General features: G+C 29.2%; 1 protein-coding gene and 1 long non-coding RNA gene across 10 annotated transcripts in view; one reads left to right on the forward strand and one right to left on the reverse strand.

Moving 5' to 3' along the window:
• LOC142326939 (dynein axonemal assembly factor 19) overlaps positions 1-3,609 on the reverse strand; it is a 28,161-nt gene extending 24,552 nt beyond the window's left edge. For 2 of the 8 annotated variants that reach the window (XM_075369670.1, XM_075369710.1), the window contains exons 1-2: positions 2,951-3,077; positions 1,664-1,867 (exon numbers count right to left, since the gene is read on the reverse strand). In XM_075369670.1, the coding sequence (XP_075225785.1) occupies positions 1,664-1,827 (164 nt within the window). In that variant the 5' untranslated portion in view covers positions 1,828-1,867; positions 2,951-3,077. The other 6 variants (XM_075369694.1, XM_075369678.1, XM_075369705.1 and 3 more) reach the window with 6 other exon arrangements.
• LOC142326984 (uncharacterized) lies at positions 2,838-16,228 on the forward strand. 2 transcript variants are annotated; one of them, XR_012756885.1, is made up of 3 exons: positions 2,838-2,958; positions 10,208-10,396; positions 14,863-16,228. It is a non-coding gene; the product is annotated as an uncharacterized LOC142326984 (long non-coding RNA). The 2 variants fall into 2 exon arrangements; XR_012756886.1 differs by lacking the exon at positions 2,838-2,958 and adding an exon at positions 6,404-6,622.
• The last annotated feature ends 6,188 nt before the right edge of the window (positions 16,229-22,416 follow it).

The raw sequence follows: 22,416 nt of genomic DNA on the forward strand, positions 1-22,416 counted from the left end.
TATGTATAAGCAGTCATCAAATTAAATAAAATACAGGCTACAATAAGAAAGAGAAATATTATATAAGAGATTATACATTACACAATCCTAAAGAGTAGATTAAATTTTGTGAAACATATGATTTGAATGAATTCAGATAAATTAAACAAAAAACTTTTTTATAAATTTTAGGAATATAAAACTCCACTCCCATACATGAAACAAGTAAAGGAAGACTAAATAAAGCAAATTAGAAATAAAAAACTGTCAAGATTCATTTTTTCAGAAATTCATTTTCAATTGTCAACTGCGGATTTTGAAAAAATCCGCAGAATAGAGGTTCTTGTGACTGCAAAAAGGCAAAGAGAAGCATGTGCTGGACAGAAAAATGAAAAACACAGCATAGTGAAAGAATAAAAGAATTCTGGAGAAGAAACAGGGAAAATCAGAACAGAAGGGATTAAAATGATATTTGCGTGGTCCTCTACAGGCCTGTCCGAAAAAAAACTGGGCATGATTTACAAAGATGCATCACTTAACACATTAATTAACAGCATTCATGAAAGTAGTTATTTTCATACTACAACATCATACTTTCAATATGTTTATACAATCTTTCTAACTAATCAACTTAAAATTTAGTAGACCTATTTAAAACAGTACAAGCAGAGATCCAAAATGTGAAATAAACTTATCACTCCAAATAAAATACAGACTTCACCAATTATAATCAGCAAAGAAGCCTTCAGAATTAGAGCTCTAAAAACAGGCTTTCTTTTAAACTTACCTAAAAATCCTTAAAACATTTTAAATTCCTTCAAATATTCAGTAAATGAAAAATTGAACATGTTTTAATTTTAAAGAATATCAACAAAATATTTCTGAGAAATTTATTCTCAAACTTTGCAATGCAAAACCTTTAATTGGGTAGTAGGTATTAATATAAAATGTTGAATTTATGAGTTTTTTCATTCTTCCAGTCCTGCAGTAATTTTTTGTACATGGTTTACAAACCAAGTAAAAGTTAAGGGAAGTAAACATATTTCTATTCAAAAAATTAATCTTTCCATACTGATTTTTTTTATCTCCTCTATTTTAATTAATTTAAAAAAATGAATACTTATATTCATAAATATAATTATTTATATTTATAAATAATGATATTCTGTTCTATGATGCCATTTACTAGTGTATTTAAACAGCTCATTAAACAAATTGAATTGCTCAAAAGATAAATACATGTGACTATATTCCATTTTGGAAATTACACACAATGAAGCGTGGATTTTATTGGGTTCTGAGTAGTTTAGTAAACCGGATGCTTACAAACTGATGGTTCAACACCTAGTTCATCTCAACGGTGAACAACATTCTGGAAATTGAAGGATGTGAAGTAAGGAAGTGGCAAACAGACAAAGCCATATTCAGTCAACTAGTTCCTGTAAATCATTCAAGTTAAGAACATCAGGTTACATTGAATTCTACAGGCATCTTTTAATAGCTACTGACCACAGCAGTCAATGCATGAAAGAAATAAGAAAAGATAAATGCAACATAAAAATAATGGCACTGGTAATTAAATTAAAAATAGAAAAGATTTATACAATAAAATAAAATCATACTAGTTATAATATACATATCAAATCAATTATCAAAGTTGCCCAAATGAAAGAAAGAAACTAACCTAAATTCTTCATAACTAGACACATGTTGATTAACAGCACGAAATTTTGCATCGTTTTCAAGCCAATATCTTTTATCATTTTCTATTGCTTTCTTTAATTCTTCATGTAAATCACTGAAATTTATTTTTGAGGTACTGGATGATTGATCATTAAAATCGGCCATTAACAGCAGTGTACAACTTTATAACATTTTCTTCTACAATCTGTAAGAAAAAACATCAAATACTATAAATAAATTTGTGCAGCAAAAATATATTTAAACACGTCACAAAAGCTCCAGCACATTCTAGATAATTAAAACATACAAATGTAAATTAAAACACTAACATAACATAAAATTTCAAATAACATTACTGTTGGGTCCTGGGAAAAGATAGTAATAAACTGCACCCATTACAATCTCACGTTTCACAATTCCACAATTCTCACGTTTCCCACAGATCACCAAAGTTAAACAACACAAGTATAGTTATTAAAAGAAGTTGGAATTTTTTTAGTATATAATGACCATACGAATTGATGCAATTTAAAAAAAGGAATGTTATTGAAAGCAATACTGTTTTTAACCAACTCACCAAGATTACATCATCAAAACTAAAAATACAGCCTGTTAGCTGCAGTGCAATTAGAAATAATCTTTTTTTTATCAAAATATATGTTAGACACGGCACATTAACGAGATTATAGTGTTTCATACAAAGCAAATATAATCTGTTCCAGCCTGACAAAAACCAAAAAAGAAAAAAAATAACAGTGATTTAAATAACTGTTTGAAAGCCATAAATATTTAAAACACAGGAAACAGTAAAGGGATACAAAATCAAAAACATCAAAAAATATAACAATCAATTAAAGAAGAATTAAATTTATCAGTATATAATTATGATTGGAAATTTACGTTACAAGATCACACTTTTTCTGCCTACAAAATAAATAGTTTTTTTTTATTAAAGACAATCATTAATATTGGAACCAAAAGGCAGTAACAATCAAAACAAAAGAAAATACAACTAAATAATAAATATTTTAAGTAAAATAAAATCATTACATTCAACGAGGGATAAACAGATTTAAAAAAAAGATTGTTTATCTTTATTAGTTAAAAAATAACACAAATAAAAAGTATGTAAACTTAACAGCGTAGTGAGCAACTGAGTTGCTTACATAAAAATATACAAACAATAACATAACCTACAGTTTCAATATTTTTACAAATTTCCAAATTAAAACCGTAAATAACAAAATCAATACTGAAATAAAGGTAGAACGACCAAATTTCTACTGACCAAATCAGGTAAGTTCATAACAAATATTGTTTACTTTGTTAGGGAGCTACAAACAAGCACAAAGATGACAATCTACAGCAAATAACAATACAAGCCTGGAACTGATTACTCGAACCTGGAGATGCTGGGACTGCGAAGCTGGTGAAGTTTTATGTGCATATCCTGAAGAATGCGCCAAGTGCAAATATATTTATTCAAACAGCCTGCATATTTCAGTATCAGGTTCACATTTATACTTCTCTCACTCGCATGTACATGTAGATTATCGTATTATTATTGCTTTATAGTAAAATTTTGTATTTTAAGTTTAACAATTTCGATGTTATTGCCCAGAATCATGGCGCGTTTACATTCTGAAAGTCGTGTTTTGGCTTCACAATACAAGTTTTTATCAGAGAACCCAAATTTTGTATTTAGTACACTACATCCTTACCTAGTCAAAAAGGATGTGAATATTTTCTTTAACATTTTCGTTTGATTACCGGAAAATAACTAGTTTATTGACAATACTATTAATGCAATTACATTCTTCACCACTTTAATTGAAGTACATCTTACATTAAAATTATAAATTTCTGGGTGCGTTTGTCTTCTTTCATTCTGGCTAATATACTACTGACAGAAAGATTTGTTATATAGGTATAAACTACATTGTAGATTCTCATCAACCCTTGACAAAATAATTTTGCCAACGCGTTAAGTATAATTATTACTGTTTTTCTGTCCATATGTGTAGTCAATGCCGATGCATCTAACACAGATTCATTTACACAATTATATTAAAAAATGACTCCCATTCGAAATTTGCTTCCAGAAAATGTTTCCGGAGCTTTTCCTTCATCGCTGGTAGTGTAGTGGTAGTTAATCGTTCGTTATGTGGTCAAATTTGAGATATGTTGTATTTGTGAACAAAAAATATTTTTCGAATATGTTGTCTGTGGCTCTTTCATGCCACGTGTAAAATCTACATACTTTTTATTACGGCTTCATAATTACTATTTTAATGAGGGATGATGAGAAAAAATGGATGATAAAATTCCAGACTCTTCACGAGAATCGAACTTGAGCCAGCCAGTTAATAACAAACTAGCTGACTAATCAGATTATTTTCAGCCTCCGGGCCACAATTAGGTATCGCTTCAGAGTATGAGATGAAATGACAATTTTGTAGCGTGTGAAAATGCTATTCCTGACCGGGATTCGATACCGTAACCTACGGTTAAAAGTTCGAGACGCTGCCACTAGCCGGCTGACTCATCAAATTTAAGAAAAAACAAAATTAAAATATCTAAATAAATCAATTGTAACATGAATACCTTAGATACGCTATGGGGCCCTTTCTATTCATCATCAATATTATTTTTGTAGCACAAATTTATTGCCCTTAGAAAATTAGCAACAACATATGCCAGTGATATTTTCTAGACAATGCTGGTTTCACATTTAATAAATGGGAAGTAAACATTTATATTTTAAAAAAATTTTGTAACTTAATACATAAGAAATATTAGATATAATAAGTTATTCTGGAACTAATTTTATTAATTTTTTATTTATCCAGTTAAGATGCATGTATAACATTGTGGCAAACAAGCTTTGTCATCGAATTATGCCGACCATTGTAGGAGCTGTGAAAAACAACATTCAACAGATTACGTACAGAGTAATGCTAGTGAGGCAGCACACCATCTTGTTGCCAAATAAAATTCACTGTCCATCTTGCAATTGAAGAAAAATCCATGTAAAAAGCATATCCAAATAAGCAATTCCTGTTATACTTACTACAGCAAAAAAAAAAAAAAGCAGCCTATAAACTTTTGTCAGGATAGGAAGAAATCATATAACTTTGGGGACTCCCTGCTGCATTGTAAGAGTTCATAGGGATTTCAAAACCCCAAATACAGACATTATATGTGTTCACTTTTCCACTACAAAGAAATGTTAACTCATCATCAAACTCGGTGAGTGAAAAAGTGACTGTGACGTCAGCAGGCTTCAAAACTTGTTAAGAGCTGTAAATGGTACGGATGGATGCATATGTAAGCATTTCTTGAAACACTCTATATTGTCAACAAGGTATTGCTACTTCGTGATTGGCCTTCCTAACAATGTTTTTTAGAACTACACAGTAGAGACTCCCTGAAATGTTGAATGTCTTCTTTAGACACCCTTGGCCATCCCATAATAATTACTTTATGCAGACATCTGGTCATTTGAAACTGATTATGCCATCGATGAATGTAGCAACTAAAACTGTCCATTTTGCTCCTTGATTTTCATTTTAAATTAACAATGAATACCTCATCCAAGAGATATTATAACAAATTAAAAGACCGATGACTTTTTGTACACCTGGTATTACTGTTTCTCAGGACATCACCTTTCCTACAAACTACTTTTTTATTAAACCTTTATACTAATTGCAGTCCATAAACAAATTTGACAAAATAATTCATGCTGGCATATCTACTGACTTAGACATGTTCATGTCCAGGTGTAGAGGAAAGAATCTATAAACTTAGAAAAAAATAAAAGTTTTACAAAAATTGTAAAAGAATTGATCATCTTTTGAGAAAAAAAAAGTTTAAAATCTTATGGATATCTGTATAGAATGGAAAACAGTAATTAACAAAACAAATATTTAACTTTTTTGAAAACAGAAAAACCAAAACTAAATAGTTTCAAAAAGTTGAGAAGGATCTTAAACTGCTTAAGATATCAAAAGTACATATACTGGAAAGATCTCTTTTCAGAAGTTAAGTTTCCAAAGGAAAAGAACATCTTAAAAAGTCTAGCATGGACAGTAGAAATAATCACTGAGAAAGAATTATTAAATATTGGAAGGACAGGAAATTGAATGCTATTCATCGTGATCCTTGGGTCGTCCAAATGAAAAAAAGAGGGTTTCTATTTTTACCTATCATTTAATAGATGAAAATCATGTTTACAATGGTAATTTCAAAGCTCTTCATGTTCCTTTTTAAACAAAGGTTTGAAACTGAAACTTTTAGAGTTATTGGAAATTAATAAACTTAAAAATCCTAATTTACTTTTAAATAATGAATAGACTTGAATAGTTCACCATTGTTGAATTTATGGATATGAGGTGATGGGCTTATGTTTTTCTAAGTACCACCCCTTTTTCTGAACTAACCAATTGTATCTACTGTTAAATTTATATATTACAAATACAGGTGTACACTCCCTATTGTTGCTTTTATCTTTATGTATTTTATCTCTTTTGGTTTTGTAATTACCTTTTACGTTGTAATGTACTTTTTTTTGGCTTTAATATCCTATTCACAACACCTGAGGAAGGTACTGTGTACCAAAACAGCTGTTGTGATTTTTTAAATAAATTTTATGAAAATCAAATAATTTTTTTATTTCTTTTTGTTTAAAGAATGTGTTCTAAAATTACAAGTATCTTTCTGATCAGATGTAAACTGACAACCCAAAAGTGGCTCTGGAGTGTTTTTTTTTGATGAAGGAACCTAAATCTTAATTTAAAATTTTAACCTTAATTCTTTAAATCACTTTAGTCAAGAAGTTGCCAGAATTCAGATGTACAGACTATTTTGTTGCCTAATCTGTTTAAATGATGCTTGGATATTTGCCACTCTACATTAATAGCAATACTCAACTACTTGGCTGTCTGAGGATCCACTTACAGTATGTATAGTAAAGTTTTATAAAATTGTAAATAATATATTTGTTAAAATATCTAATGATAATTAAAAGTACTTAGAAATGAACTGATCATATAGTTATGGTAAAATAAAATCTAACCTAAAATTATGACATAATAAGAATAACACGATTTAGTCTCGCACTGAAATTTTATTGCATCGTTAATGTTATAATATAAACAAACATTGTTGTTATCATCATATGGTTATCTGTCTTGGACGGATCCTTGCACCATGTCCATCTCTACTATCTTCTATTCGCAGCTAACATTTAAGACCCTAATAGCTCCAATTTACTTTTAGATATTCAAAAATGTTTACTCTTTTTCTGCATCTCTTTTGGATTTTCTACTGATACTTCTAGTACTGCCTTTCTGTTCATATCTTTTTTCCCATCTCTTGCTGATATAAGAGTTGCCACAACTTCTTATATCACTTTCCCTAGAGATCTAAATAGGAAGTAATTTTAGCTCCAGAATAAGACTGCCATGATGCTAATACTGGGAGAATCTTTGCATGGTGGATTCTGTCAATACATCAGCCACTTTTAATGTGGGAAACAAACATTGACTGCAGCCACCCTTAACAGACGCTTCTGTAAAGTATTTCTTAGCCTGGATCCTAAATTTCAACCTGTTCTGCTCTGTACCTATAGTAGTAAGCTTAGCCACTCCTGGTATAACTCATAATCTATGGAGTGTTCAAGCTCCACTACCAATAACAAGCTCTTTTTCTTCCTAGGAGATAAACATTATTTATTGATAAAATCTTTAAAATAAATTTTATGAATAACCTATGGCTATAATAACCATGTATTTTATACATACCAAAATACTTTTCTGAAATATATTTTGGAACTATTCTTTGTTTCAGATTAGTTAATGGTTAGATGATTTTATAGTTTTGATCTGTTTTATTTCACAGTAATATATCACAGCAGAATGAAAATACGATTGCTGTAGCTGCAAATAATACCTAATCTTTACATCACAATGCATCTTCTAAAAACTAGTGAAGCGGAATATTTCCAGTATTCCACACATTTACATTTCATAAACTAAAATATAGTCCAATTTTCTTTATTTCATTATTAATCTTATCTTATATATATGTATGTTTGTCCTGTATGCGTTCCTATACCATTCATACAATTGCGATGAAACTTTGGTGAGTTGTTGGGGGCAGCACGCCCGCAAAGGTTTCTGAATTAGTTTGGACTCGCTAGGGTCGAGATATTTAAAAAAATTGTATTTATGGCTCAATTTGGCTCATATTCAAAATATACATTATTTATGTGAAAAGAAATATTTTTGCAAAAAATGGATGCACTGGGTGGTGCTGGGGTCAAGCTATTTCAAAAATTGTATTTATGGTCTGATTGGGCTCATATTCAGAATATGTGTACATGGAAAGAAATACCTTCTGCAAAAGATGGACCTGCTAGATGGCGCTGGGGTTGAAATATTTATAAAAATTGCATTTATGGTCTGATTTGGCTCATATTCAGAATGTATACTGAGTTACATGAAAATAAATATTTTTGCGGAAAATGGAAAAAGGGAAGATGGGAAAGTTTAAATTTTGTGAAGTTCTATAATGTTCAGTTTTTTAATGTTTTATCAAACTTTCATTTGTGTTCACTTAATCTATATATATCCAGCCATGAGCCAGGATAGACTTTATGTGAAAAATGTAAAGTAAATCAGGTACTTTTATTCTTTGTTAATAGATAGAAAATGAAGTAATTATCTTTATTATAAGCATTTTACATTTAGTTATTAAGAAATGATCAAGCTCTAAAATGAACACAAGAATATAAGCTTTTGAGTTCTCATTGAAATATGCAATTTAAAATTATGGTTCATGTTTTGTTTTATGTAATATAAATTTACTGATATAAGGATTAGTTCAATAATACAGTATTCCAAAATATATTTCATTCTTTTATTTGTATTTGTTTATTTCATACATTTATACTTAATAATAATAAATAAGATAAATTAAGCAATAACGAAAGTAACTAGTATTCCTATTTTTCCAGTGGTATGAGCTACATTTAAATAAATAGTATATTTTCAGTAACACACTTTTATACATATATTGTCAATAAAATTCAGGCTTTTATCTGAATTATTAAAAAATTAGCTACATTATAAAATTTTCAATTGCATTTATTACTGTGAATTACAAAACATTTTCAAGGTGCATTTAGCTTTATAATATGAAATAATAAAAATGTGTAACTTAAGTACAATGATTATTAAAAAAACACAAATATGTATGTCAAAAACAACAGGTTTATTATAAAATCTAGTGAAATGCACTGGTTAATGTCAGTTCTGATAAAATGCAATAACAAGTTAAAATACTATGTTTTCATTCAATGCCTTATTTCCATAAAAAGATTAAAGATTATTTTATAAATGGCTGAAATTTGCAAAGTTACTGACATACTGCATACAAAGTTATTGACATACTGCAGTGAAGAGGTAAAAAATTTTAATAAGCCCTCAGCTTTATTAAAATTCCTCAAACATTTTTAAAACTCTTGTATGTTTTTTAAAGGTAAGTTTGCCAATTTAATTTTTTCTACTAATAAAATTTAAAAAAATAAATATAATTGTAGAAACCAGACTGAAGTTTTCAAGATTAAGCCAAAAAGTTATAACAGATTACTTAAGTTAAACTGAAGAAATATAGAGCCTGTTCTGATATGTATAAATGAACAATCTAAATTACAGTTAGTTACCTTCATAACCAATTTATAAAAGAAAAAAAAAATCTTTCCTTTTCATAACAGTTGGAAGGATTCTTATATGTGAGAAAAGGGATATGAAATAAATAAAAATTAAAAAAAAAATACCTGAATGTAAAAAAAAATGTTTAAAAGAATTAGTCAGAATACACATGACAACCATTACTTCAATCAGAGATTCTTGGTTTGACAATTTATAGATTTTTGATATTGCCTAACCATTAAAATTGTTCTGTTTTTACATAAACAAAAGAACTACCAAAAAATAAATCTTTCATTAAAATATGTAGATTTCCGAAAGATTACGCGTGTAGCAGATCATTCCAAATTATACTACTTGTGGGAGGGAAAGTTTTCACTCTTATATGCTGTTATTTGAAGATACAATTTCTTCATTAAATAACATCTGTTCAATATCAGTAAAAAAAATGCAAACATTAAAGCTAAATTCACTGTTATACTACATACTATAAATGGTCATTTTTTAACAATTTTAAATTCTTTCATGTGAAAAGTACATTTTTTACTAAGATACTTGAAATGGAAAAATTTAAATCTATGATTTATTATTTTTATGTTAAAGACAGTAACACAGTTACCACAATGTTTAATGAAACATAATTTTTAACCTAAACATTTCTTAATTTTTTTTTTTTGTTGTTGCTCGTTAAGTGAGATAGGCTTATGGGATATTCAAGACATGTCCCAACTTTCTAATAAAAACTTATTTGAGTTACATGCCTTGCACTAATTTAGAACTGTTACATTATTTATATAAATTTGATTGTTCTAATAATTTTTTTTTTAAATTAGCACATCTTCATATCAATGTTACGCATGTCACCAAGAAGCCATGGATAAATAAAAAAAGGAGTCACCAAATTTTCCACATGATATTAAAGCAATTAATGAATTCAGAGGTCTTAGTAAATATGTGAATGTTCTCCAAGATAATCTGGACTAGGTTATGGGAAAACCAATTCTACTGAGTTGATGGAAATTGTAAGCTATTATGGTTCATTGTTTAAAAAAAATGATTTTATATTTTAGGAGAAGATCCTGACAATATTTACTGTTTTTCTCTTACATGCATTACATACACTGAAATGAATAAAATTGTTGAGTTTTGCATTGGCACATAAATAAAAATTCTTAAAAAAGGAAACCAGAGACTGTTAATGAAAATGCTTTTGATGAAATAACATAAACCAGAGATTATTAACTTCATAAATCTGTTTTAAAAAATCTGTGTGTGAAGCCCAAATGCTGGTATTCCTTCCATACTGAGATTCTTATCAACCACTTTTAATGCAATGAACTTTAATATATATTTTTACCATAACAGGAAAATTTTGTTCATATAATGCAGATAAAGTATATAATTGAAAAAAAATTAATTTTTTTAAATATATAATTTAATTAGATTATCCTGATTAATATACCACTCAAATTAGTAACTTCCTATTTTAATGTTAAAACCTTAATTATGAAATAATTAATCTTACTTTTAATAAAGAATGTTTTTAGATGAAAAAAAAATTTACTGACATGTTCTTTTGGTTTTTAAGCAGCAGTAGTGGGTTGGAAGAGACAAACTGGGTGATAATTAAAATAAGAAATTCTGTATCTAATTGCAGAAATTAAGCATTGCAGTATTAGAATTAAGTAGAATTTTTAAAATCATGTAAATCAATAAATTGATGTTTTATTGCTAGACATCTACATGTTAAACAGTTACTTAATTTGCCATTAATTCCTTTGAAAAGGAATATAAAAATGTTCTTTACAGGTATAAAAAACACAACTTCTTTAAAGGAACATGAAGAATGAACCATTTTTAGACAGACACAGAAGACAGGGAATATTTATTGACAGCTACATAAAACTGATGCAAAACTACAGAACACAGGCTGATTAAAAAATTTGAAATCACATGCATTTTATAAATATAAATATTTACACGTGCTGATGCTGTATTATAATGAATAAGCAATAAATAATTTTAAGAAACACTGAAAATCAGTCCAAATGACAAAGTATGTAAAATATTACTGTAAATTACTTAAAATCTTCTGTTCAGTTATTAATATTCAAAATTAATAATGAAAGTAGTTTTATGCACTAAATGGAAGATCTTGAACGTAAACTCCCTCAATAAAATCACTAACTGCAATGATCTTAATCATACTGCAGTTTCTGCAGTATTTTACTGCAGTTTCTCAACCAATTATAAATTAGATAATATGGTAAATATTAGATTTTAATCTGTTCAAAAAAACTAAATTTCAGTCTTTATAATTGTCATAACTTTAGAAATGGATAAATAAAAATATGAGATTTGAATCAGTTTCTTTTTTACTTCTATGAAGAGGCCAAATTTTGGGATTTTTGGAGGAAATGTAAAGGTAACAAAAGTACCAATTCATATTACAGCGCCATTTACTGTCAACAGTAAGCAGTATGGTGAGGGGAATAACAAGAATTGAAAGGGTAGGTCAAGTTAAAACGGATTGGTTTTTACCTACCATTTGATTTCAAAAGTAATATAATTGAATTCTTTTTTTGTAGTTATTTAACTGACTTTTTTAAAATAATTATATAAAGAACTGATTAGTTTTAAATATTGCAAATCTTTTATGAAATAGCTATTAATACTTTGTTTGTTACTACTTTCATTTTCATTAGCAAGGGTATAAATTATGATAAAAAATATTATTCAAAATAAAAATACTAATTTTTATCAGAAATTGTATATTTCTGAGGCATATTTGGGGAAAATACTGCTGTTATAATGCTATAATTATAAGTTATGGATTCAAATTTTTTTCAGAAGATACAGAACACTAATAACAGTTTTGACTATATAGTTTTTCTCTGGAAGTCTCTTCATTTACAAATTACAGACATAAAAATTATCCAAAGTTTTCAAAACTTTCCCACATAGTCTTTAACATAGCAGTGCAATTTATAATTGGAAACAGTCTCGAGCTGATATTTCAGATAAAAAATGGGATTAAATGTTACTTACAGCTTATGATTACAATCAAACAGCTGATACTATGTAAAATAACAGAAATTTTTTAGTAATTTTATGTTTATATAACATAATTTATAATTATACCTCAAGAAATTATAAGTTTCCCAGCGTGAAAGTAATTTTTAGTTGGACTGTAATAAATGGCATGTATGATCTTGAATAGATAGTAATGAATAAAAGCACTGAAATTCTCTATTACTCCTCTTTTTATCTCTGTAAATATGGGTTGGCATTAGAAGAAAATACTTAATTTAACAAAATATATTATTTGTATTAATAAAATTTCATTATCTGGTGTCCAAATCCTGTATTCTGCTAAATTATTTTTTATTAAGTAACATACTATAAACACTTATGAATGTTACTTTATAAATTTCCTTTTTATTATAGTTATTACTTGGCTGGTGGAGTAAGCATTTGAAATAATTACTTTTCATAAAAGATTAAAAAGAAAACTATAAACCCAACACATCACTAATGACAAATAAGAAAAGAAAATTAATAATAAATACTTAACTTGTTTTCAAAATTCTGAAACTGTGTCATTTAATATTTTATAATTTAATAAATTTAATATTTTATCACATTCTGTTATGCTGTTCAAACAAAAAAGAAAGTTGTTAGTACAAATTACTTTTATTAAATGCATATTTTATATAAGTATAAAAGTAAGCGGTGCATCAAAAAATGAACATTTCGTATCAGTAGCAAACAGCTATGTGCGGACAAAAATTTTGATTGCAATTTTTTTTGTTCATTAAAACCATGGTTGTAAATTTCATAAGTTATCATTATTGAAAAATTATAAAATTAAATTGATGTTAAAACTGAACTTTACAATCTAATCTTTTAGACGTTAAAGTTCTCCCTCAATAAAATCACTAACATTGCAGTGACCTTAATCACCTACTTCACTGCAGTTTATCAATCGATTGTAAGGTAGTCAGTTAATATGGTAAATTACATTTTTATTACTAACAATAATTATATTTTAAAACATTAATTTAAGATTTAAAATAAAAATTAAAAAAAAAATAAATACTAAAATACTTTTATAATGTACAACCATTTTAAAATTTACAATATATATGTTATCAATAATCAAGCTAACTAGTTTTTCTGCATTACTATGTAGATAATATTATAAATAATACATGTTATTTAAGTTCATAACTATTGCTATAAAAATAGACATTAAAAGCAAACACTACTTTATTCCAATAATTAAATATCAATAACAGTAATACTTACATGATTTATGTTTTGTTTATAATTAATTTACAACAAGAAAAGCAATTTATATTTAGCATTATAGGAAGAACAACAGATATTTTCAAAAAAATACTTATTACTATTACCTCTTCAATAAATATAAATATACACAACTAAACACTTACAGATAGTGAATTTTTACTAAGTAATTAAAAATCAACAAAGCAAAAAAAATATAAATTTATCAAAATATTTAATAAACCATTTCAATAAAAGTATTAAGTATAAATAGTTATATCTAATTAAGCATATAACATTATGCTCAAAATATTTTAATTTATTATTTAATATTGTTCCTATTACTTATTTTGAATAAAGACACACATGGTAGTATAAAAATAGTAATTAAAAAATAAACAGCTGTCTCCAAAATTAAACATACTCGTCAATTATTTTTAAGTAAATGATACCTTTTATAGCAGTATTACAAATAAATTAAAAAAATAAGAATAATATACATTTACACTGCTTGCTAATAATTTACATAAAGCCTTCAATTAACATCACTGGAAAAACCAAAAATGAAAGCAGTGATCAGATTACTAATTCAACACTTAAAAACTGAACACTACAAAATTAAACTTTTACACCTATTAATGTAAATGAAAGCATATTCAGATGTTAACAAATCTATTAAAAACATAACTTGAAATACAACCCCAGTGGCATCTTTTGCCATTTAAAACCCAGCTTTAATACTTTAAATAAGTATTAAAATCAGTGGTATAGTATGATGGGAATATATGGGAGGGATATATCCATGTTGTTTTCTTGCTAAAACTATATTTTGTCATATATACTGTGGTATTCTAATTAAAAGAATTTTAAAATAGTAGATAACAGATAAAATAAATACACTAGCAGACCTACTGAAAAGCGTATTCTTTAATATAACTATGAACAATGTGCTGCTAGCCCAATCATATGTACAAGATATAGGTGGGTGCGGTGGTGGACACCAGTGGTTCTCCTGTTGCCTCAGCAGTCTCCTAAAGACTAATTATGTCTGCTAATGCAACTCCTTGTCCCATTTCTCTTTCCCCTATCAGTTATGTGTGTCTGTTGTCTGCTGCATGCCGATGAGTCAAATTATTAATTTTCGGTATGAGTGTGATTGCTAAATGTGTCTTACTTTTTACTTACTGTTTTGTGCTCACAGGTTTTTAACTCAGCTGCCTTACCATAGAGCCATGTAAAAAAGAAAAAAAAAAACATTGTGTCATTTTTAATCAATCTAAAAATGAAGGCATTACAAGAAACACCAATCTGTCTGATGAAAGTGAACTGTTGTTAAGGCCACCTACCTCAGAACTGATTAATCTATCTTCAGAAGATGAAAGTGAACTGTCAGCTGTAAGTAAAGTCTCTTCTTTATCTATGATCAGTGATAGTGATGAATTAGACAATATTTCAAAATGGCTATGGTCCTCTATGTGGACTATCAAAATGTGGAATCGTAAGATGGATGTGTTTCCTTGGCTAGATTGCCAAAGTGGTAAATTAGATTGTATACTGTGCAAGAAAGTTTCTCACTTTGGTGCATTTAAAAACAAATATATTGAAATTTCAAAAGAATGGTCTCCATTCAGAATCACTTTCAATGGGTCTACAAAGCCCGCCTAGCTCACTTCTTTAAGAAAAAGATTTTTCTGCATAAACAGTTAGCAGGTCACATTTCGGCAGAGGCCATGCTAAGGCAAAATAACAAAAAAATTCAAAACACTTGTGACAAAATGAAAGCACCTCATCTTCAATCTAATATAAAAATATTTAGGTCAGCATACTATCTGGAAAAAAATGGTAGGACTTTTTCTGATAATCTTGAGCTTTTGGAGCTCAAAAAGGTAAATGAGATGAACATTGGTATTGCATTATACTCCAGATTTAGTGTAACAGATTGTCATCATGTTTTAGATGAAATGAAAAAAAAAAATCATCCAACAGGTTTTGAATATATCAGGTAAAATTTCAGTTACAATTGACAAATCTACAAGCCTGGGATCTAAATCTACTTTATATAAAATGTAAAACCAGCAAAGAACTTCCACCAAACGTTTTTATTTTTAGATCTGAATGAACTCCCAAATCAAAGTGCTGATATATTTTTCAGACCCTATTATATTGTTTAAATAAACATAGGTTCAATGATGACTATCTCAAAGAGAATTGATTGTATTTGCCATTGTCATATTACAAAAAAATTTGGTGTAGCAGAAAAGTTGGCTCAAAAATATCTCTACATTGCCTTTGGCACTGCATGAACCAAAGAATAAAATTACTTGCGAGTGATTAAGTCGATGATGTGGGGGGGGGGGGCTGTTGGCATCCCAATGATGACACAAGATCATGAGCAAAGCCTGCTGATAGTGATAACACCATCATGGATGAAAACATCTTTGCTGAATTCTTAATATCTTCTGAAAGAAACTTAATTCAAATGCACCTAGTAGATTTTACGTTTTTCATTTAAATTAATAACAACTAATAAATAATTTAATATTCTTTTTTTGGGCTAGATTAGATGATTAACCCTATTGTATTTTCATGTTTGTTATGTTAAAATAAATGAATAATGATGATGTTTACTGTAACATAGTTTTTAGTTTTACGTAATCTCTAGCATTCTTTAGATCAAAATGGAGTTTCTGCCTTCTACATTAAATTAAGTGCTATTCAACACAATATCTCAATATCCACAAGATTTTCAATGTTGAAAATTTATGACTATATATACATTCATCTGTTATCAAGAAATAAACCAGAAGTATACAGAAGGTGACATGGTAAAAGATAGTTTTGATGTAATTACCTTTCAAATAATACTTCAGAGGATGATACGTATGAGTGTAAATGAAGTGTAGTCTTGAACAGTCTCAGTTCGACCATTCCTGAAATGTGTGGTTAATTGAAACCCACCCACCAAAGAACACTGGTATCCACGATCTAGTATTCAAATCCATGTAAAAATAACTGACTTTACTAGGACTTGAACGCTGGAACTCTCGACTTCCAAATCAGCTGATTTGGGAAGATGCGTTCACCATTAAACCAACCTGGTGGGATATATAAAAATTAACCAAATTTCTTCTACTCCACTTAGTAAATGCAAATCTGTTCTAAAGTACTACCTGCTTCATTTAAGTTATTAACACTGGAATCAAAGTGGTCATCTATCATTGTCTCCTGATTCTGATTTTCCCATTCAAGCTTCTTCACATACTTGTACTTGAAATATTGAATGGCAAATTCCATTTTGCAACATAGTTTTATATATCAGCCCAAATTAGTTTGAATAAATTTATTTCAGGATGGTATGATGGTAACCATAAACATAATGATCCCCCTTTCTAATAAGATCATCAACTAAACAATGCACACATTTTGGTTTATTAAAAAAATTTGGCAGAAGCTTCAGTAATTTTTCATTGAACCTAATTTAATTGTTAAATAACCAAAAAAAAAAATTTCTTTATTCAAGCCGAGAGATTTTTTAGCCTGCATATTATTATGGTCTAAAGTATTATCAATAATTACAGAATTGGGTTCAAGAGAGAAAAACAGTTTTTTGGTTATCCACTTCAAAACTTTTACTGTCCATTTGATCATGATAATGAACTTGTCATTCAACCCAAGAAAATTCTGGGTTCAAATCCCAACCAAGCTTGCAAAAATAAATAATTCCCTGTACTCTAGCCAGCTTTCCACACATTAATGTATTTGGGATGAATTGGTCTCTTCACTGACATAGATTGATGTAAGATGTTCTCTCTTTGCTGTGTCTGTATTTTAAATCTTTTTTCTACACTGACACTCCTATAGCCTGGACGGTTCTTTCTCGGGCCTTAAATACTGTAATAATTGACATCTTTTAACGACCTCTACCTTTCATAAATTTATACCCTTGCTATAATTACCCTTACTAATTACCACCGTTAGGTATTGCTTCAGAGGATAAGATGAATGACAGTTTTTGTTCATGTGAAAATGCCATGCACCTGACCGGGATTCAAACCCAGGACCTTCGGATGAAAGGCCGAGATGGTACCACTCGCACCACAGAGGCCGGCTCACTACAATTACCTTACTCTGAATATTCAGAACTACTTCCAAACTTCTATTTAAACACAGGATTTTTCATAGGAAAGTTATATTAGAAATTTGGATAACATTCAACATTATATTCATTCTAAAAAAAACATGATGGTAACCATAAACATAATGATCCCCCTTTCTAATAAGATCATCAACTAAACAATGCACACATTTTGGTTTATTAAAAAAATTTGGCAGAAGCTTCAGTAATTTTTTTTTTTTAGCCATAAAATAAAACAAAAACCTTAAGTGACAACTTAATAATTTACTAAACTAGAATGAATTTTATAGCAATACTTCACTTATGAACTGGACTATCAGTATATAACAGATGCTAAGGCAAAATTCATCATTTAAAATAGTTCTGATTAATAATTTGTTATTATTCCTTATTCCATTTAATTACCTGAAGTATAACACAACAATCACATAAACATTTTGAAGATTTTTAACAAAGCACATTACAAACATTGTACAAAATTGATTTTAAATACATAATAAATTATTCTGTGTACAAAACAATAATTCCAATAAATAAATAATTTCTTTTTTATTAATATTCTATATAAAATGTATAATATTATGCAAGCCTATGTATGTAATGTTTAAGATATTATTAAATCTAATGAATGAATAACATGGACTCTATAAATAAAATGGCTTTTATTTATAAGCTCTGCCTTAGCTAGATTATTTACAGTAAATATTCATTCAATATTATTAAAATGACATTTATTTTCCCACTCTGCCATACCTTTTTCTAATGCAACAGTCAAGCTACATGCCTTGATACCACTATATCTTGATAATTCTTGTTATGACACTTAATAGATCCCCAAGTGTATGTTCTATGTGTCATGTGTACGAGTCCGCAAATTAAGATAAGTGTATCTCTAATTAGTGTGCTCATAATTGGCTGCTTTCAGTTCATCTCACCAGTAGTGTCACAACTAATCCTTTCTCAATTGTTTCTATTACTTCTTTATGCCAATTGATCAGAGATTTGGGCAATGAACATTCAACTTTTGGTTTACAAATGGTACCAAACATCCATTAAGAGGCCTGTTTCTTCTTGCATTGTTTTTATGCCTTGTAAATAAACTTTCATCAATTTAGATTACATGTTCCTTTGCTACAAATGTCATTTATTTAATGTTATTTCTGACAATGAAAACATATTTTAAATATATATAATATTATATTTATGTAGTAACTGACGAGATGTCCCTGGTCATGATATTATCTTAACATCTTTAAACCAGCAATATATATAAGACATTATTTCCACAGAAGTGAATACTCTGACAAAAAAGTGTTACCAGAAGTAAATTAAAAAATAAACTAACAATATTTCTATATTATTAATAAATATTAATGAAAGTTTTTGAAAGATGTATTCTTTATGTTTTTATACTACATTGTACACACAGTAAATACTGTCAGAATATTCCTTGAATTTCTTAATTTAAATTAATATAACAATGACCAGTGATGCTGTTTAAAGATAATTATATAATATAGGTAGCATTCTATTTTAGAACACATACTAACATGGATGACCCTAGGAGGGAATATGAGAAGCACCTGTACCAATATTTTAGTAATTGATGCAACATAATACTACTACCTCTTAATAATGCCAAAAAAAATTCAAATCTCGTAGACTGACTGTAAAATTAACATCATTATTCTCAGAAATACTCATCTATTATTTTTCTACCTTAACTGCATCACATAAGTGACAAAATATAATTAAAACTGGGAAGTGTAAATAAATAACTACAGATGCAGCAGATCCGATTAAGCAGTTTTGACAAGTTATAAAAAAGTAATAGGAGCATGTAAAGAAAAATTGTTTTTATTTTCTAAATTAATAGTTCAAACCATTTAATATTCATTAGGTTTTGAAAATAATGTTCTCAAGAAGGCAGCCGTTAGCAGCAACACACTGTTGGAGATGATCTCTAAAACTTTGTACAGCTTGTTCACACAGGGGAATGGCGTTAACTGCTTCAATAATTCGCTCCCTTAGCTCTAGTAGGGTGTTAAGGTGATGTTTAAATACCTTCTCCTTCAGATATCCCCATAGAGAGATATCACAAATGCTCAAATTGAGTGACTACACAGGCCACTCTAAATCATCCTTCAGAGGCCAGACGTCTGGGAAAAATTTGTCTCAAAACATTGAGTGAATTTCACAGTGTGAGTTGTAGCCCCATCCTGTTGGAACCACAAGTCCCCCAATCACTCTTCTTCAATGATCTCTTCCGTTCTGGGGTGCAGAAAATTTTACAACAATGAGACATAATGTTTGAAATTCACAGTCACACCATGACCCTCAAAGAAGTACAGACCTATCACGCCAAATTGTGATATGGCACATCACACCGTTAGTTTAGGTGTAGTGGTCTTTTATGAATAATTTGGTAGTTATTTTCAGCCCAGAAGCGGAAATTTTGCTTATTCACAGCCCCACTGAGGTTGTTTGTCACTATGGAAGAAAGCTGCCTCAGGAGTGATCTGTGGAAGTGTTTGCTCACAAAGATTTTGGTGGATGGCATAGTCTGCTGGGATCAATTCTTGAGATATCATTATTTTGAAGGGTTGAAAATTCAAATCAAAAATGCAAAATCCTCCTCAAACTGCAGTCTGACATCTCCAAGACGAGTAGACAAAAATAGTTGACAGGGTGCGCCTACCCATTTTAGTAAATATATGACAAGTGAGCAGTTGGGACATGTAAGCTGGTGGTGTATGACACCACGCTTATTCCGCTCATGCTGTTAGGTAAGCTCTAGGAGCTATTTAGGACACTGGTCGCTAAACTGTTTTGAGGCTCAGTAGCCGTTTGAGGCACAGACATTTGGTCTTATGCTTTAGAGTGACCGAATAGCGTGGTGGCAGGAGAAATGCCAAGAAAACCAATCCCCAAGACAACAGCATGCCTCTGAGCAGAACGTCTTGGCAACGGCTCAATCACTGCTCTCACCAGCTGCACATTTTGTGGTGTTCTGATGGATCGCATTGGCCACGTGTATTTCTTCTTATGTGCTACCAGTTTCCTCCAACTGCCTAACCCAGGACCAAATTGTGTTCACATTAGTAATGGCATTGTTGTGCATAATGTTGAACCATGCTGAAAAGTCCTCTGCGTTGCAATCACAGATCAAGTGTTTTCAAAATATGCACGTATGGCAAAGCAACAATGTGCACCTGTCCAAACCATCTTGGCTACTAAAATGAGATCACTGATGGACAGAGGGATACCATGTGGTCCTGCCTACTCCTACCACCACCCCAAGTGCATTTACTCCTCCTAACTGCTTAGTTGGTTCTGCCCCACATGTATAATGTTCTGATTTTTTATATATACCTGCTTATACTCAATAGTAAAGATTTTAATTTTTATTTAAGAAATATGTATTTTTCTTTTGGATTACACAAACAGATCAGTTTATTAGAGATGACGAATATGCAAATTTTTTGCAATTTAAAAGAGTAACATGGTTTTTCATAGAGTCAGATGTGTTAATAAAAATGAAAAACGATTTATTACATTTGAAATAAATTTTTTATTATTCAAATAACACACAAAAATGAAAAAAATTGTTTTAATATTAAAAAAAAAGTTACATTATTACTTACATCAAGAGTTTGTCATCAACAATTATATCAGAGATAGCTTTGGAAATTAAGGTCTTAGATATGGTATTTAATAACTCATTATACTAGTTCTTGCATAACGAAACCTATAAGGAAAGTGTATAAGTGAAAAGTGTAGGAAGTATTTATTATTAAGGAGCACTCAATCCTTAATGTTTTAATGAGGAGCACTCAATTCTTTTCATTTGGTGTTGCTTAAAGCATTGATCATAAAAACTGTAGCACTATTTGTATAGTAAGATATGATATAATTAACTGCACTTGTCCAGTGACCAGGCTTTATTTTTCATATAAAATTCTAAGTATACATAACAAATTTCTTCATTTTTTCATAGTTTTTAATTTCAGATATTTATACTCATTTAATATAATATGAAGACTGATAACAAATGATTAACACTTTTAAAATGATAGGTGTAATCTTATTCACTAGAAAGTAAATGTTTCCGAAGACAATATAATATAATACCTGAAAAATATTATATTATATTATATGGTCGGTAGCATCTTGGCCTTTCACCTGGAGGTCCTGGGTTCAAATTGCGGTCAGGCATGGCATTTTCACATGCTATGAAAATTGTCATTCATCTCATCCTCTAAAGTAATATGTAATTATATATAATACAATATAATGTAATGTAAAGTGGAATAAAATGTTAAGGACATTTTAAGGAATGTAGACCTGAATTACAGAGAAGAGATGCTTATACTAATTATAAGCAACCTTTTAGTTACACATAAATCAGGTGTCTATAAATAGAACAAATATAAAGTATTGCAAGTTTCATGGCAAAATGGAGGGAGATCAGGTTTATCACTGTTTCTAAACGTATGCATAAAAGAAACAATTCAAGAAAAAAAATTAATGTTACAATAACTCTTGATGCTGCTTTTATTAAATGATGACTCCTGCTGCTGCTTCAACTACAGACTTTTCTTAGAAATTAACAAATTATTC

Source organism: Lycorma delicatula, chromosome 1 (assembly GCF_047948215.1).
Source record: "Lycorma delicatula isolate Av1 chromosome 1, ASM4794821v1, whole genome shotgun sequence".
NCBI classification, from domain to species: Eukaryota; Metazoa; Arthropoda; class Insecta; order Hemiptera; family Fulgoridae; genus Lycorma; species Lycorma delicatula.